At 43.0% G+C, this 17,574-nt stretch overlaps 1 protein-coding gene across 5 annotated transcripts in view; it reads right to left on the bottom strand.

The window, feature by feature from the left end:
* The window catches only part of SNX30 (sorting nexin family member 30), a 67,345-nt gene that overhangs the window by 9,622 nt on the left and 40,149 nt on the right, over window positions 1-17,574 (bottom strand). For 2 of the 5 annotated variants that reach the window (XR_012159133.1, XM_073345667.1), the window contains exons 7-8: window positions 14,165-14,251; window positions 80-232 (exon numbers count right to left, since the gene is read on the bottom strand). Coding sequence is in view for 2 of the 5 variants with exons in the window: in XM_073345667.1 (XP_073201768.1) it covers window positions 80-232; window positions 14,165-14,251 (240 nt within the window). In the remaining 3 variants the exon portion in view is untranslated. Of the gene's footprint in view, window positions 1-79; window positions 233-11,797; window positions 12,108-14,164; window positions 14,252-17,574 lie in introns of those variants that run through there. The other 3 variants (XR_012159134.1, XR_012159135.1, XM_073345668.1) reach the window with 3 other exon arrangements.

Raw genomic sequence — 17,574 nt, 5'->3', positions numbered from 1 at the left:
GAAAGCCACCTCTGACTAAGTCACTCAAAGGGAGTATTTGTATGAGACCATCCAGTGCGGCTGCAGCTCAGGGCAGTACCTTCTCATAGTACTGGATGTTTTTATCTGCCATTCCCATAAGCAGCTGCCTAAAATCTTGGCGCTTGTTGTTCTGCCATCTCTCCATGTCGGCTTTCAGGTCAGCATTGAAGCATTCCACTCGGTCCTGACATTTTTCAACATCTGCTGGTACCTGAAGCGAGAAGCAGATTTTTCAGCAAGATAATGGCTAGTTGGAATAACGGTCCCCCTCCCACCCGATCATGTGTCTCCTCTCATTTAAAAGAAATGCTAATTATCCAGACCATGCTAAATAGGTCAAAAATTATGAATAAAAATATATTAGTCACTTCATCCTTTCACTTCCTTACCTTTGACCTCACACACACACGACATTTTTAGTTACTGAAAAGAGCAGAAGAAAAAAGCAACAGGTAAAATGGCTGCAACAGGTCGAGCCAAATCCTCACCTGCACCCAAATTTACTCCATCCAGAGTAGTTAGGGAAACTGTAGGTTGCTTTGCGTGTCTCCACACTCCCCAATCTTTAGTGGGAGCAAGGCAGAAAGATAGTCCACGGGAAGCTTAGTCAAGCTACAGTGAGTGGAAAGTTGGTTTTGTGGTTTAAGCATGAGACTAGAACGCTGGACATCTGGGTTCAATTTCTGGCTCTGCCCCAGACTGACTGTGGCCTTTGGCAAGACTGTCCCTCAGCTCCACATTTGGGCAATGGGGATAGTGCTTTCTTTCCTCTACCCTCGCTCTTGAGTTTTTGACTGTACGATCTTTGGGGCAGGAACGGTCTCTGTGCCGCACGAAGGACAAAGGGCAGAGATGGGGCCCCTGCAAGCACTAGTGTACACAACATCAATAGAAAGCAACTTTAGGGGAATTTGTCACAAGTAAAACAAACAGCACTTAAGCCTCATGAGAAAAATTCCTTCAAAAAAGAGATCAACCTCCTTATTTCTCGGCAACGTTAGCTCTCTACATAGGGTAAGCCACCCCCTTGATTTTCCATGTCTGATACCGCCATACAAAATCTGAAGCTCTCCCTCTCTCAATAAAGGAGTGTCTGTTTAAATATTCCTTTTAATACCCTGAGGCGACAGATACTGAATGTAGCTCTACATAAATAGTCCAGTTGACGGTATTCCTGCCTATACCCATAAACAGCAACAAAGAATCCTTGGTACATACTGTCTGCTTAGTGACCAGTGGATTAAGAGGTACAATCTACAGGATATGTGGTCGTTACAAGTAGGCTGCTCTGTAGAATATCCAATGTGCAGTTACGAAGGCAGAAGTCTGAGAGCCAGACAAGGCACAAGTCTGGAACAAACCGTACATATAAGAGACTGAGGGTAGGTCTACACTACAGAATTACTTTGGTATACCTACATCGCTCAGGTGTGTGAAAAATCTACACCCTTGAGCGCCAGTGTAGACAGAGCTGTGTCGATGGGAGAGTCTCTCCTGCTGACATAGCTACTGCCTCTCGTGGATGTGGATTAACTATGCCAGTGGAAGTGCGGTGCAGCCGTGCCAATGCAGCATTTTAAGTGTAAATGGGATGTAACTGAAGACCTTAACATTCCAGGTTCCACAATCTGCATTAAGGTCCACTGATCACAGGAACAGCAGATGGACTGTTTTGCACTAAAAACGGGCATAAAGCATATTGGAAATTCTTTGCATCATGAACTGCAGTGACTTGTGTACACACCACTCCCAACAAAACTGCTTTGCATGCAGATATGAAGATGGCATATAACCAGAAAAGCCAGCTACAGCAATAGACCCATTAGAATTACTTAGGGCAGCTAGACAGAAATACCTCCTAACTTCTGAATCACTCCAGCAACTGGCAGAACAGGGGGGAAAAGATACAGTTTTCAGAGGTGATGGAAACTCCTAGTGAAGTCAAATGAAGATGTGGGTACTCAGCTCCTCTGAAGAACAGTCTCGTCAACCTGACCACTAGGCAATAGCCAACTAACAGAGAGACAAAGGTTGGAATTCTCAGAAGTACTCATTGCTGGGCTAACTCTGTTCTCTGCAGGCAATGGGAATCTTACCACTGACTTCAGTGACAGCCATTAACCGAACACTGGGCACTTCTGCAGAGCCCACCTGAAGGTGTGTAGTATAAGCCAAGACCATTCCAGAGTAGAATATTCAGGATACCAAAATGGAAATATTGTGCCAACAATGAGGCTCATATTTTGGTCCCTGCAGGAAGTTACGCTTCTATTTTAGGAGGTTCACATCTGTCAGCTTCCTCCAAACTTATATTGCCAGGATTACACTGGAGTTTGAGCCTCAAGGGAGAGCCATGCCTCCTTCTGAGCCAGAAAACAGAACTTCAAGGAAAGGGAAACTTAATTCTGCAGCAGCTCAGCTGAATTCCAATGGCTCAGTTTTATTGTTAAAATAGGTCTACCTTTTATAGATGAATGTAAAAGCCACTTAGTAATCATGATTTTAATATCAAGTAATACTTTACTTTAAAAATCTACCACCAATGGCCTTGTCTATGTACAGATTTGACTATATTCATTTGAAAAAGCAGGGTGGATAAAATCAATGATTTAAAAAAAAATCTGATTTTCATTTAAATTTTTTTTTTTTGATAAAATGCTTTTGGAGGCAAAAACCTATCTAAAGATAAAGATATATTATAGCTCAAAGATATCTCATCATGGAATAGGGATTATAAATTCTAATTCTAAAGTATGAGACAATATAGTCAAACGTTTAAGAAAAGTTTTGTAAATGAGTTCCAATAGTTCACAGATTAGGGATCCAGTCTTATGGGGTTCCAGGGGCTTCTGTATAGACTATTTAGATTAATCTTTCTATCTACCCAATGGGACTCAGTGCTCAGTCTAGAAGATACCACCAGAGACACTTAGATTTGCAGTTCTCAAACTGGATTTGGGTCTCCAGAGGTAACATGCTTGTTAACAGCAAAAATGTTTTAAAATAATATATAGAGGTGAGAAATAACAGACCGCAACCCTATTGTCCCTCTGCAAATTTGTGTACAGAGTCAATCCCTCACCTCTCTCTAAAAGTGCAAAGTTTCAAAAAGTTCAATGAATAGAAAATTGTTTGGGGCGGAATAAATCTGGACAAGGAGAAGTCTGGAAATAAAAGTCTGAGATAAATGTGAGACAAATGAAATATGCTTGTTTTGTTAAAATATATGTTTGCTGTTGAAGAAAAAAATCCAGAATATATAACATTGTTGTATTAGTTAAATAAAACAATTTCAATGTCTGTCTGGTGATGTTCTCCTCCTAATACAGCATGACAAGAAAATCCTCCAAATATTAATGATTAACCTGCTGAATTGGATATAGATATTTATGAAGTCACTTGGAGGTGAACTGCTTCAATTACCTTTGGTAAGTGAAATAACCAAACCATCATTCATTTTCTGATACAGCTGTAAAATGAATCTGAAAAGTTTTCCAAATAAATCACTGTTTAAAAATGTATAGTGTCCCTCCTAAAAATGAAACCTACATCTATCTCTGAGTTGTGAAGAATATGTATTCATTTTATAATAACCAACAAGAATGCACTTTTATGTAGAAACCCATGATTAAATAGAGTCTTCCTGACTAGTGATTTAAACCATGATTTAAATCAAATCCACCCTGTGAAAAAGACAGGTTTACTTAAGCCAAGGCAAGCTCCTATGTAGAGAAGGTCCAGGAAATTATTTCTGAATCCAGCCCCTGCTCCAAGTTTGAGTTCTTTGTACATGTTTAAATATTTGATAAAGAAAATGAGTTTATCATCTGTGTGGAATGTCTAACCCACCCTACAATCAAGTAGTGCTGTATTTTGATAAGCACAGAGCAAGAAAGCACAGTATCTATGTCTGCCCAGTAAGTGTTTATTTTCTAGCCCTCATTTATATTCTAAGTAGTAAAGGAGACATTGCACTTTCTGTTACTTCAAAATGTAAGTCACCTGTTTGAACCCCTCTGGAAGATTACAAGGAAGGCTTTCCTTATCGGCATTCACTGAGCCTGCATACGCTAGTTATTGTGAGGTAGTGCTGGCAGAATGCTTGCCTGCGGACAGAGCTGAGATTAGAACTCCAGGAGTTTCCCAATCTTGTGTGTCTGACAGGGACATCCCCCTCTGGCCTTGGGCAGATCACAGCCCATTTCAGCTTCCCCCTCCGGGGGGAAAAAAAAAAAGGGGGGGGGGGAGAATACTTTGCTGAGGGCTTGTCTACACCACACAGCTTTTAGTGACAAGGCTGTGTCGATACAGCCTTATCACTAAAAGTCAGTGTGTGTAAAAATGCTCTGTCAGTACTTTTGCAGACAAAATACTTCCAAGCCCACGAGCGCGGCGTTAGAGTGCTCCTGCCGACAAAGCTGCATTCACGCTGCCACTTGCGTCGGCAAAACTTTTGTCTTTAGCGGGGGGAAGGGAGGAGCTTTTTTAAGTTTTGTTGACAACTTCGCTGTGTAGACATACCGTGAGTAATGCTCACAAGTCCCCTGAGATGTAGCTCTTTCAACACGCTTCAAGAGCACTTTTACAATTCCCTGTAACTGGTTCTCAGCCTTTTCCATACTCCAAGGCTGCCTGGCCCATTTAGCAATGTAGGAAAGGTAGGGTAGTTGCAAGCCCATTACATTTGTTGGCACCCCTTATGTTGAGAACCCACATCAGATTCAGTCCCTCCCTGGAGAGAAGCATTCACACCAAGCAAGTGCTGGCCAGTGAAATATTCTGCAAGAGCAGAGCCATGTCAGCAAGGAGATCTCATGTGTTCTGAGCTCAGGCATGGGATTCAGAACTTTGCTACATGAAAGTCACACTTGAATTTGGAAGAGGAACTGTTGATGCAGAGTGTCTATTTCATCATATGAAATAGGCCCTGGGCATACCACCTGGCTATCTTTGCTGAAGTGCTGAACTTCTACAGCCTCGAATACGGTTTTCAGTCCCCGCTAGTATCTTCTTTGCTGCTGAAGTTTCCCAGTAATTTTAACAATTGGCCTGGGATGCAATAGACTGGATTATATAATCACAAGGCTACTATTTTCTGGTCATATTTGCATGGCTGGTGCCAAAGCCTAACCCAGGGCCAATCCAACCCAGCTGCTAGAACAGATTGCTGGAAAGCTTTGAAGAGATTCCTCCACCTGTCAGTATACAGAAAAACAAAGTACTCCTGTATGGATCCTCCTCACTCTGAAACAAAATTGAAGAGTTAAGTAAAAAGCACATCTATAATTTCATCCAGTTGTCTTGAGAAATATCCGCTCTCCTGAATTGTTCTAGACACTTGCTCCTAAACTTCTGCAGCAACATCAAGAATTTGTTCACAGGCTGCATCACTGGAGATGGGAACTGCTTTGACTTGACTGGGCAGATCTCAGCACAACATTTAAGACAGCACAATCACGGTCTCCCCAGTTATATGTGGCTTGTCAGCTTTCCCTGTTCAGAGATAGCAAGTCTGACTCTTGCAGGACTTGCATGATTATAGTGTTGCCATTTAATACACGAGGCTTCTGATTTTGTCAACCCACACGTTTTTGGGGGAATTCAGTGGATTTCTTTTGTAACAATAAATGCTTGCCCCCCAAATGGCTCAGTGTGTCTCTCTTTTAGTGGCCATACACAAATCTCAGAATTCTTTGCCAGCTACTGAGACAATGCCTTGGAGAGATCACAATAGCTAACAAGCATTTTGATGCGTGCATGGGTCTGAGCCCACCAGAGGGACAGATGCACTGAAGAGGGAAGAGGAGGCGTGGAGGACACCAGCCTGCTGCCTAGTGTTAGGGGGCTTATTCCTTCACCCACTTACTTCCTTGGTCCTTCTCGCATGAACAGAGAGCAACAATACCCGAAGTCCAAAGGTGCAAACAAGTCAATATTTATTGGGGTGAACTTCCAGCAAGCATGATTCCAGTTTCCTTCCTTAGTGTCCCCCTTCCCAGCTCTGACACCACAGAGCCTTACCCCATTCCCTGTTCCCATCTCCCCCTTTAGCAAAACATGATTCCAATTTCCTTACCCCCATTCCCTGTTCGCATCTCCCCTCCCCACACACACCCACACCCCCCCCCTTAAAGTTAACCTGTCCCCCTTATTTTCAGGCTTGATTTGTTTTTTCACCTCCCTTTCCTGGAGGGCCATAATCTGAGTCTTCTAGTAGCTTGTTTGCTGATCAGATGTATTCATTATTTGCAGCTCCTTTGTGCCCATCAGCTAGGTAATTTGCATTTACACAGAGGCTTACTAGCTTGCTTTTGGATCCAAAGCTGTTAGCAGCTCAGACATGGTCTTAAAAGGGAAACATTTTACTTCCACTAGAGTTCTGATTACTTTCCACTTTCATCTCCTGCTCCAAAACCCACAGAGATCTGAAAAAAAAAGCACAACCTACTGTGGCCCCTTTTGGAGCCCTAATAGGATTTTAATTAAGTACCATGTTTTATTTGCATTTCTTTTACCCCTTCTCCAATATACACTGCACACATTCTGGGAAAATGCAAATTCCTTCCATATAATTTAACCTCCATAACATTATATTAGCCATATTAATCTTACACAAGGTGTAACTGCCTCCCCCATGCCCAGAGTTTTCATGCAAACCCACCAAAGCAACAATCTGATCCCACAGAGCCACCCCAAGGCTCAGTGTTCCCATCATTAAACTGGAATCATGCTTGCTGGAAGTTCACCCCAATAAACATCGAACTGTTTGCACCTTTGGACTTCGGTTATTGTTGCTCTCTGTTTATGCGAGAAGGACCAGGGAAGTAAGTGGGTGAAAGAATAAGCCCCCTAACACCTAGCTCCATGAACAGTGCAGGGAACATACCGTGAAATCCAATTAACACCCCTTGAGGGAAGGGCAAGATGCAGCTGTAGGCAGGTCTAAGACAGACAAGAGACAATACTGACCAAATTTCAAGGCATACTAGAAAAAAAAAATGTCACACTCCATTGACACAGAATGGACATTGCTGTGATTGACAATTAGCGCCTCTTGGATCTTTTGTTTCAGGCTGCCCACGGATTCAGGCAGGGATCTCTGAAACTGTAAGGGCTACATATGCATTTTTCCCCCGCAAATGAAAGGGAGAAATAGGGAGGTTTGTCAAAAAGCCACTAAAACACCTGTTGGTGAGCCTACCACCAATCCCTTTCTCTAGGGGTTCTTGCAACCCAGAGGTTCAGAATCCCAGTCCCATAACAAATCCCTGGTTGCGAGGACACACCGATGGTCACCAGCTAACCCACGCACACTCTACATCAGGGATCACAGCCACAACCTCTGAATCATAGAATAGCAGGGTTGGAAGGGACCTCAGGAGGTCATCTAGTCCAACCCCCTACTCAAAGCAGGACCAATCCGCAACTAAATCATCCCAGCCAGGGCACTGTCAAGCCTGACCTTAAAAACCTCAAAGGAAGGAGATTCCACCACCTCCCTAGCTAATGCATTCCAGTGCTTCACCACCCTCCTAGTGAAATAGTTTTTCCTAATACCCAACCTAAACCTCCCCCACTGCAACTTGAGACCCTTCCTCCTTGTTCTGTCATCTGGTACCACTGAGAACAGCCTAGCTCCATCCTCTTTGGAACCCCCTTTCAGGTAGTTGAAAGCGGCTATCAAATCCCCCCTCATTCTTCTCTTCTGCAGACTAAATAATCCCAGTTCCCTCAACCTCTCCTCATAAGTCATGAGTTCCAGTCTCCTAATCATTTTTGTTGCTCTCCACTGGATGCTTTCCAATTTTACCACATCCTTCTTGTAGTGTGGGGCCCAAAACTGGACACAGTACTCCAGATGAGGCCTCACCAATGTCAAACAGAGGGGAATGATCACGTCCCTCGAACTGCTGGCAATACCCGTACTTATACGGCCCAAAATGCCATTAGCCTTCTTGGCAACAAGGGCATACTGTTGACTCATATCCAGCTTCTCGTCCACTGTCACCCCTAGGTCCTTTTCTGCAGAACTGCTGCCTAGCCATTCGGTCCCTAGTCTGTGGAGGTGCATGGGATTCTTCTGTCCTAAGTACAGGACTCCGCACTTGTCCTTGTTGAACATCATCAGATTTCTTTTGGCCCAATCCTCTAATTTGTCTAGGTCCCTCTGTATCCTATCCTTACCCTCCAGCGTATCTACCACTCCTCCCAATTTAGTGTCATTTGCAAACTTGCTGAGGGTGCAATCCACACCATCCTCCAGATCATTAAGTGAAGTTATTGAACAAAACTGGCCCCAGGACCGACCCTTGGGGCACTCCGCTTGATACTGGCTGCCAACTAGACATAGAGCCATTGATCACTACCCATTGAGCCCGACGATCTAGCCAACTTTCTATCCACCTTATAGTCCATTCATCCAGCCCATACTACTTTAACTTGCTGACAAGAATACTGTGGAAGACCGTATTAAAAGCTTTGCTAAAGTCAAGGAACAACACGCCCACTGCTTTCCCCTCATCCACAGAGCCAGGTATCTTGTCATAGAAGGCAATTAGATTAGTCAGGCATGACTTGCCCTTGGCGAATCCATGCTGACTGTTCCTGATCACTTTCCTCTCCCCTAAGTGCTTCAAAATTGATTCCTTGAGGACCTGCTCTATGATTTTTCCAGGGACTGAGATGAGGCTGACTGGCCTGTAGTTCCCTGGATTCTCCTCCCTCCCTTTTTTAAAGACGGGCACTACATTAGACTTTTTCGAGTCGTCCAGGACCTCCTCCGATCGCCATGAGCTTTCAAAGATAATGGCCAATGGCTCTGCAATTGTATCCGCCAACTCCTTTAGCACTCTCAGATGCAGCGCATCCGGCCCCATGGACTTGTGCTCGTCCAGCTTTTCTAAATAGTCCCGAACCACTTCTTTCTCCACAGAGGGCTGGTCACCTCCTCCCCATGCTGTGCTGTCCAGTGCAGTAGTCTGGGAGCTGACCTTGTTCGTGAAGACAGAGGCAAAAAAAGTATTGAGTACATTAGCTTTTTCCACATCCTCTGTCACTAGGTTGCCTCCCTCATTCAGTAAGGAGCCTACACTTTCCTTGACTTCCTTCTTGATGCTAACATACCTGAAGAAAGCCTTCTTGTTAGTTTTAACATCTCTTGCTAGCTGCAACTCCAAGTGTTATTTGGCCTTCCTGATTTCACTCCTGCATGCCTGACCAATATTTTTATACTCCTCCTCCCTGGTCATTTGTCCAATCTTTCACTTCTTGTATGGGCTGACCGAAAAGCTGTTCTCCATTAACTGTAGGGTAGCATTAGAGATTATGGATGGGGGTGAGATAAGTGGACCAGCGTGTAATTTTTCAGAAGCACCTAAGTGACTTAAGAGCACTAGCCCCACTTGAAAGTCTATGGGACTTAGGCGCTTTACACACACACAAATGAAGTTCTGGCCCCACTGAGGTCAACTTCTGTTTATTTCAGTGGGATCAAGGTTTTACTCTTGCTTTCAGAGATGGCGAACACCTGCAGCTCCTGTTGAAGTCAGCGGGAGCTGAGGTGCTTAGTCTGGAAGACAGGCTCCATCTTGGGAAGGCCAGTCAAGAAGGGTGAGTACCCCGTAGACGACAGTAACTTGAACATACAGCTAGTGCAGGCAAAAACCACAGAAAAGTGTTCTGAATTTGTGAACGTAACAGAATAAAACTGGGTCCAATTTCAGGCTTGAATTACAACATGTCCTTTTAAGGCCCCTGAATATTTTAACCGACTGCAAGGAATCCAACTGACAAAGCTGTAAATTAATTTTTACATGCGTATGATTCCGGTAATCTTGTTCTAATTAAAGATCAGAGTAGAGGCTTAAGTATTTTAAATTTTCATTAACCTAAAAATGAGGAAAAAATCAACCAACTATTGATTTAAGCCTTTTAATTCTGGCAGCAGCGATACCATCATGGGAAAAGAAGAAATGTGCTGCTGAGACAAACTTTGACATTAAGTACATGTGGAATGAGGAAAGTAGAAGCCTGTATCCAGTTGAGACTGATCAAAAATACAGTTGATATTCTTCATTACAAAGTCATGATTTAAGCACTAATGGAGGTTGTATGAATAATCCCTACCCTACATATGCAGTATAACCTAAGGACTTTAGGATTTCTGCTGTAGAATTTGTACCATGTCTAGAATTCTATTTATGCAGCAATGGACATGGACGATTTTGTATAGCTCTCTACAGTGCACTTCATGAATGTGCAATGAATTTCGTAGCAGGTTTAGTCCTTAAGAGCCAGAAAGATCAGAATTAAGGCTAAAAATCTCATGTGCATGATCACTGATTAGGGACTAACCCACTGCGAGCAACTCAAGGATGGCAATTTGCATTTCCTTCTTATGGGTTTACTTTAACTATGTGCAATTCAGTTTACATTGCCAACAACATGTGAAATACTTCAAGTCTGCCTTTCTAATTCAGCCAGAAGTTCTGTATAATCAGACTATTTACTGTTCCCATAGATTCATTGTGCCTCTAAGCTTTGGGACAAAGAGCCAGATGCCACAATTGGTGCTCAGTGCTCATTGAGTCCCTTTAGTTAAGGGTGCGTTTATTATTTTACTTTTGCTACATTAGTAATTGAGATTTCAATACATACAATGTTTCTAATACAGAATTCCAGGGCCAAGTTAGGAGAGAAATGGGAATGAGAGGGGTCATAGAATCATAGAATATCAGGGTTGGAAGGGACCTCAGGAGGTCATCTAGTCCAACCCCCTACTCAAAGCAGGACCAATCCCCAATTAAATCATCCCAGCCAGGGCTTTGTCAAGCCTGACCTTAAAAACTTCTAAGGAAGGAGATTCTACCACCTCCCTAGGTAACGCATTCCAGTGTTTCACCACCCTCCTAGTGAAAAAGTTTTTCCTAATATCCAATCTAAACCTCCCCCACTGCAACTTGAGACCATTACTCCTTGTCCTGTCTTCTTCTACCACTGAGAATAGTCTAGAACCATCCTCTCTGGAACCACCTCTCAGGTAGTTGAAAGCAGCTATCAAATCCCCCCTCATTCTTCTCTTCTGCAGACTAAACAATCCCAGTTCCCTCAGCCTCGCCTCATAAGTCATGTGTTCCAAACACCTAATCATTTTTGTTGCCCTTCGCTGGACTCTTTCCAATTTATCCACATCCTTCTTGTAGTGTGGGGCCCAAAACTGGACACAGTACTCCAGATGAGGCCTCACCAATGTCGAATAGAGGGGGACGATCACATCCCTCGATCTGCTCGCTATGCCCCTACTTATACATCCCAAAATGCCATTGGCCTTCTTGGCAACAAGGGCACACTGCTGACTCATATCCAGCTTCTCGTCCACTGTCACCCCTAGGTCCTTTTCCGCAGAACTGCTGCCTAGCCTCGGTCCCTAGTCTGTAGCTGTGCATTGGGTTCTTCCATCCTAAGTGCAGGACCCTGCACTTATCCTTATTGAACCTCATCAGATTTCTTTTGGCCCAATCCTCCGATTTGTCTAGGTCCCTCTGTATCCTATCCTTGCCCTCCAGCGTATCTACCACTCCTCCCAGTTTAGTATCATCCGCAAATTTGCTGAGAGTGCAATCCACACCCATCCACCAGATCATTTATGAAGATATTGAACAAAACCGGCCCCAGGACCGACCCCTGGGGCACTCCACTTGACACCGGCTGCCAACTAGACATGGAGCCATTGATCACTACCCGTTGAGCCCGACAATCTAGCCAACTTTCTACCCACCTTATAGTGCATTCATCCAGCCCATACTTCTTTAACTTGCTGCCAAGAATACTGTGGGAGACCGTGTCAAAAGCTTTGCTAAAGTCAAGAAACAATACATCCACTGCTTTCCCTTCATGCACAGAACCAGTAATCTCATCATAGAGGGCGATTAGATTAGTCAGGCATGACCTTCCCTTGGTGAATCCATGCTGACTGTTCCTGATCATTTTCCTCTCATGTAAGTGCTTCAGGATTGATTCTTTGAGGACCTGCTCCATGATTTTTCCGGGGACTGAGGTGAGGCTGAGTCCTTCTGTATCTGAAGCTGCTGAAGGCAAAACACTGCAGAGATCGCAAATGGACTCTCACACCAAATACAAACAGCAAATAAAATTATATTGGATACATATGATGACTATCTGAAGTTAAGCAAAGTATATCCTGATTTAGTATCTGCTGGCTTAAACACAAGAATTTTAATCACAGAATCTGATTTAATACATGCACACTTGTTCAGCCTAAATAATTAAAAAGAGACTGTATCAAGACAAACTGCTGTTAGAATTTGGACATGACTCAAGAGTCTGTTGGGAATCAGGTCAGGTTATGAAGTACAGCAAATCCTAAAATGCCCTCCAGTGGTTAAGAAGAGGGAAAATGTTTCTTGGATCCTTCTCAATCATTGCAACCAACAGCAAATAAACTTCTGCTAGACCACCAGATAGATTTTTGACAGAACTATCTTGTTGACATATTAACTTCAACAGATTCCAAAATAAACGGAACAGTACAACTGCAGTGTGGGGTAACAAAAGTCCAACTCATTGCAAATTCCAGTTCTTCTGGCCTGTTTGTTTGGTTTCTACATTCCATTAGACCATGCAAACAACTAAAAAACGTTCAGTGAAAGCATGACAAAGCCAGAGATCAAATTATAACCTTACCCAGTATAGTAGCAATTGCTATTCAGCTTTTTCATTTTAAGTTGTTTCAAAGGTTTAGAAGACTTAACTATTTAAAAAAAAACTTCCAACCTGTCCCAGGTTCTAGGCAGCAGCGGTAGCATTGTGTGAACAAAAATGTCATGATGCCCATTTGCTCAGCTCTATTTGAGTGGTTAAGGAAACCACCAGGACGATCTCATTGGTGTTGGAAGGCTTTTGCATAGGTCTAGCTGGAAAGTTGTTGTTGAAGTTAAATTTGCAAGCGGGCACCATTTAAAGGGAAGCAAACTTTGCTGCTATTTTGGAAAACCTGAAAGGGCCAAGATGATGAAAATAGCTACTGAAAACGTAGAACGTTGTTGCATTAAAAACTCTTCAGCAGTGACTCTCTCAAATACTGTACAGCATAAGTGGAAGTGGCTGTTTTTCTACCGAAGGACACATTTGTGCCCAATGTAAATTAAGAACTGTGTGTGTTAAAGACGCAACTCTATGGGCCCTCCATCCACTAAATGGGCTGCAAACCCTAGGCACAGTGGGGAGCACTGATGTTGGAGGAAGCCACGTTGAATCAGTGTTTCCCAGCCAAGTGCCAATAAGATCCTTCAATTAAAATTTAAAATAGTGAGGGATAATCATTATGCAAAGCTCTTAACTCAAGCTCCCCATTTAAGTATCTTCAGTTTCTGCTCCTCAAGATTCAGAGGCAGACAGAGACCGCAGGAGAAGATTGAGGGAGGAAAAAAGTCGAAGTGTGAGCAGATTGGGAAGGAGAGATTAAGTGTATTATGCTCATGATGGACGTTGCTGCCATAATTCACAAAATACAACTTGAGGCGTTACGTTGTCATACAGCAATGCTATGCAGACCATGCCAAGTTGCTGCATGGTCTCAATGCAAAACCCAACTAAGACTGATTACTATTTGGAGTTGATGTACCTGCTTGTTATGTGTGTATCTCTTCCACCTTTAAGTATCTGTACGTGTAGCAACGAGATAAATCAACACCAAATAGTAGCTAATTTTGGTTGGGTTTTACATTGAGACCAGGAAGCAACTTCTCCTGAAGGTGGCAATGGATGCACCTCACTAACATAAGAAAGATCATTTGTTCTTAAAGGGCTTGATCTGAAGTCCACTGAAATCAACGGGAGTCTTTCCATTGGCTTCAGATCAGGCCTACAGCAGCTGCTAGCTTACTCTTACTCCTTTCTACATTGAATTTGGCTGTTGACACATTCTCCTTGGCTCGCCTCCTAAAGCCAGCTTGCAGCTACATGACAAGACATTGCTCTGCCTTGCACTGCTGTTTTTCAGAAGGCACGAGATTGAACACAGATCTAGAAACAAAAATTATCTCCATTTCTCCCGAGTTTTCAGTTGAGAGAAGCTGAATGACAAATATGCCACTTGTTTCGTGAAGTGGTTTCAAATGCTAACCTTGGGGCGCTCCTCCTTTTTCAAGGCCACAGCTTCCAATTTTGCTTCGTACTCTGCTTGAACTTGGTCTCTTTTCTTTAGCACGTTCTAGGATAGAAAAAAAAACCACAAAACCATAAGACTGAAAATGTACAAAATCTTGACTCCCCCTTCCTGCTCACCCCACAAGAGTTGCAGCCTGGATTCAACAACTGAAGTGCCACTGAAGTCACAGGTCTGCCTTTCAGAGGCCACTCCTGTTTTACAAGCATAAGAGGCTTTTGAATAAAAATAAAAAAGCACTCCAGGCTGAATGCTTTAGCTTGTGAGCAGATGCCAGATGACATTTGTAGCTGTTTGCTTAGAGACAAAGTCAAAACTCCCAGCTTTGCAAATGACTTGCATTGTGATCTTTGGCAAGTCACTTATCTTCTCTTGAAGATGAAAACGATGAATAAAAGGATAAACATTAACACTGAATGGGGTTGAGAGGGTTAGTTTGTAAAGCTTTCCAATATGCCCAAGCAACAAGGGAAGGAATGAGTTGGCAGGCAACATTGTTCCTAAAGCGATGTACTTCTACCACAGCCTGCCCACTCATAGCTTTCTGCAAAATCCTTTTGAAATGAATTTCCATGCTGAGTCTCAGACCAAAGGTCAATTTTGGACAAAATCCTCTCCCTTGTTTTTGCACTATGTGATAGTGAAAAAGGTTCCCACTTTTGTACATGAAACATTCAATTTTTGAGTTATTAAAGTTCATGATTTCTAGCTGACTAGCCCTCACTGAATAAGGATCTCCAGATATATTGATAAAGTTAGAAGACAGCTAATTTTACTTTACAACCATGTACAAGATCTCTAGGAAGTATAGTTACAATATTCACAGGACTAGGGAGTAACCAAATTATATAATAGACGTTTGTCATAGAGTAGTAATTGTGTCTTTGCCTATGGTAGCTATTCCCTACCCACGTTGAGTTTACAGCATAACTAGTAATACTATATTAAAATGGGACATCCATACTGGGCAATGACTTATACAAGTTTTTGCTTGAGAGGGGAGTAACTGATGCCCTGGGAGACTTGCTCTCCAGAACAAAAATAAGGAAGAAGAATCTGACCCATATAGGGGATGACTAAGGAGCTTAGTCAAGTGGGCTGGTACCCAGCTGGTGTTTCCAAGGGCCATTCAATTGCCAGGCACAGCTACACCAGCGTGGAAGAGGTCAGAGTTTGGGCAGCCAGTTTGACCAAGGTTCTCTCTGCTTACCTATCAAATAGAAATTTTAAAAAACAGCAACAGCTGTTTAACTCAAAGACAATGAGTGAAAACACTTATGAAAATAACCACACGCATCTATTCATCATCATACTCCCCTCTCCACTTCCACCTACACCACATGCCAAGGGAAGAGTCACCATTTCAATATCAAAAAGGCCATGTTTTTCAGTTATGCATGAAGAACCAACCAATATTACCAGAGTCTGGTTTTATCAGTTTGAAGTACAGCGGAGGAGGAGGTGTGTTTTTCCTAAAGACTAACGTCCCAGTACTGTAACCTCCAGGACTATAATTTTTTTTAAAATGCCAGGCATGTATTCAAAGGTGAGCACGACAAAGGAAGACAATATCCCTACTCCAGAGAGGACACTACACAATCTCCCCCAAGACACAGGGGGCAATAAAGGAGAGAATGTTCAAAATGTCAACGTGCGCGTGGCAACGCTTTAGTTCCAGTTTCTGAAGTTAAGCATGTTACTGGCTACATTTGCCTGCAGCAAAATGTGATATCAGTTCTCAATATGAGACTAGGTGGAATTTTTCCCTGCAGTTGGTTCAGATTTTTAGCGCACCACAAGCATGACTGGTATTTAACAAGTATTTCCGCTCACGGACAAAAGGGATATTGGGAGAAAGTAAACCTTACTGAGGAATTTTTTAATTCATAGTTGCCTTGGAGTAGAGTGGCCAGCACCCACCATGGATACACGTTTGGAACCAGTAAAGTAAGTTGGACCTGTACCAGCAAGGTCCAGGGATCAATAGGCATCGTATCCGTAAACTAGATTCACAGGACAAGTGACTGGAGAGTACTGCGACTGTGGGGTGAGCCCACAATGTGTTCAGAAGCATACGTTAACTGACCAGCCAGGTCTAGAGGCCCATTAACATCTCTCCAGCGGATGGAACAAAACAATGTACAGGAGAAGGAGGAATCTCTCTAGCATCTCTAGGTTATCTGTTCTTAGCTGTAGCCCAAAATACTCAGTAAATTCCCAGCAAAGTGTGAAGAATGCTACTTGACACTTCTGGACCACCTTCCAGCCAAGGATCTGAGAGTACACCACACTTAATTTGCACAACATTCCAGTGAGACAGGGATCTTATTTAATAAGATGGGGAAACCGAGGCACGTGCCGCCACTCAGGGACTTGCTCAAGGCCACACGGCACATCAGTGGCAGATTTGGGAATATAACTCCAGTTGACTCCTGGTCTTGTGCTATAACTGCTAGGCCATCCTCAAAGGATAGCAGTGAATACCGGCATAGGTCCCTTCTCCTTCTAGGAGGTCTTTCAAAAGTTTTATGTACTGAAATGATAATATTCTTTACCTTGGTCCACAGCTTCCAGACCTATGTGTGGCTTTCCACTCAGTCCAGAGCACACCCTGGAGTTTCACAAACAAATTGGAGCCCAAGAGAGGGAAATAGGTGGCAGGAAACAGTTGTCTTTTGCAACACAACAACTGTTCAGACACCCTAGAGAAGGTGGTCTTTTCAAACACTCATGCCCATGACAGACCAGTTTCATCTCACTCAAATCATGAATTTTAATTTTTTTTAAAACATCAGGCACTTTAAATATTTATAATGCAGTTTTAGAGCTATGCCATTTACCTAATACCCAAGCACACAGTTGGGGACGGCATGTACTAATGCTGTCAATATGCCCCTCTGTCTAATCACAATATTTTAATAGTTATATGTAATTTATGCTAACAGGGTTTCTTACCCTTCACATGCACCTCCCCATGGAATATACCATATCTGCAATCAGAAAGCAAGGCAGGTTAGCTGCTTCTATTTACGAGAAGAGCTTTACCATGATTGTTCAGTCATTGCTGGGACATTCCAAATATGGCAACTGTTTTAAACACAAGCCTCCTAAACATCCTCATTCCTCCCCAGATCTGTGAGGTCTTCTGTCAAACTAGTTCTTCTAGTTCTCAAAGGCTCAGGAACTGTTCAGCTCTGACTAGGACGGTGCCCTAAGGAATGATCTCTCCTCAAATTAAAGTTTGGCCATTTAGTCTGGGATAAAACTGCATAAGAGCAACTATAAGCAAAGGGCACATGACAGCCTTCCCTGTAACAAAACAAATGTTAAGTGTAAACCAGGCTTTTGTTATAACCATCTTTTCACAT

Source organism: Lepidochelys kempii, chromosome 5 (assembly GCF_965140265.1).
Source record: "Lepidochelys kempii isolate rLepKem1 chromosome 5, rLepKem1.hap2, whole genome shotgun sequence".
NCBI classification, from domain to species: Eukaryota; Metazoa; Chordata; order Testudines; family Cheloniidae; genus Lepidochelys; species Lepidochelys kempii.
The sequence above is the reverse complement of the archived record's forward strand: the minus strand, read 5'-3'. Positions and strand labels throughout refer to the sequence as shown.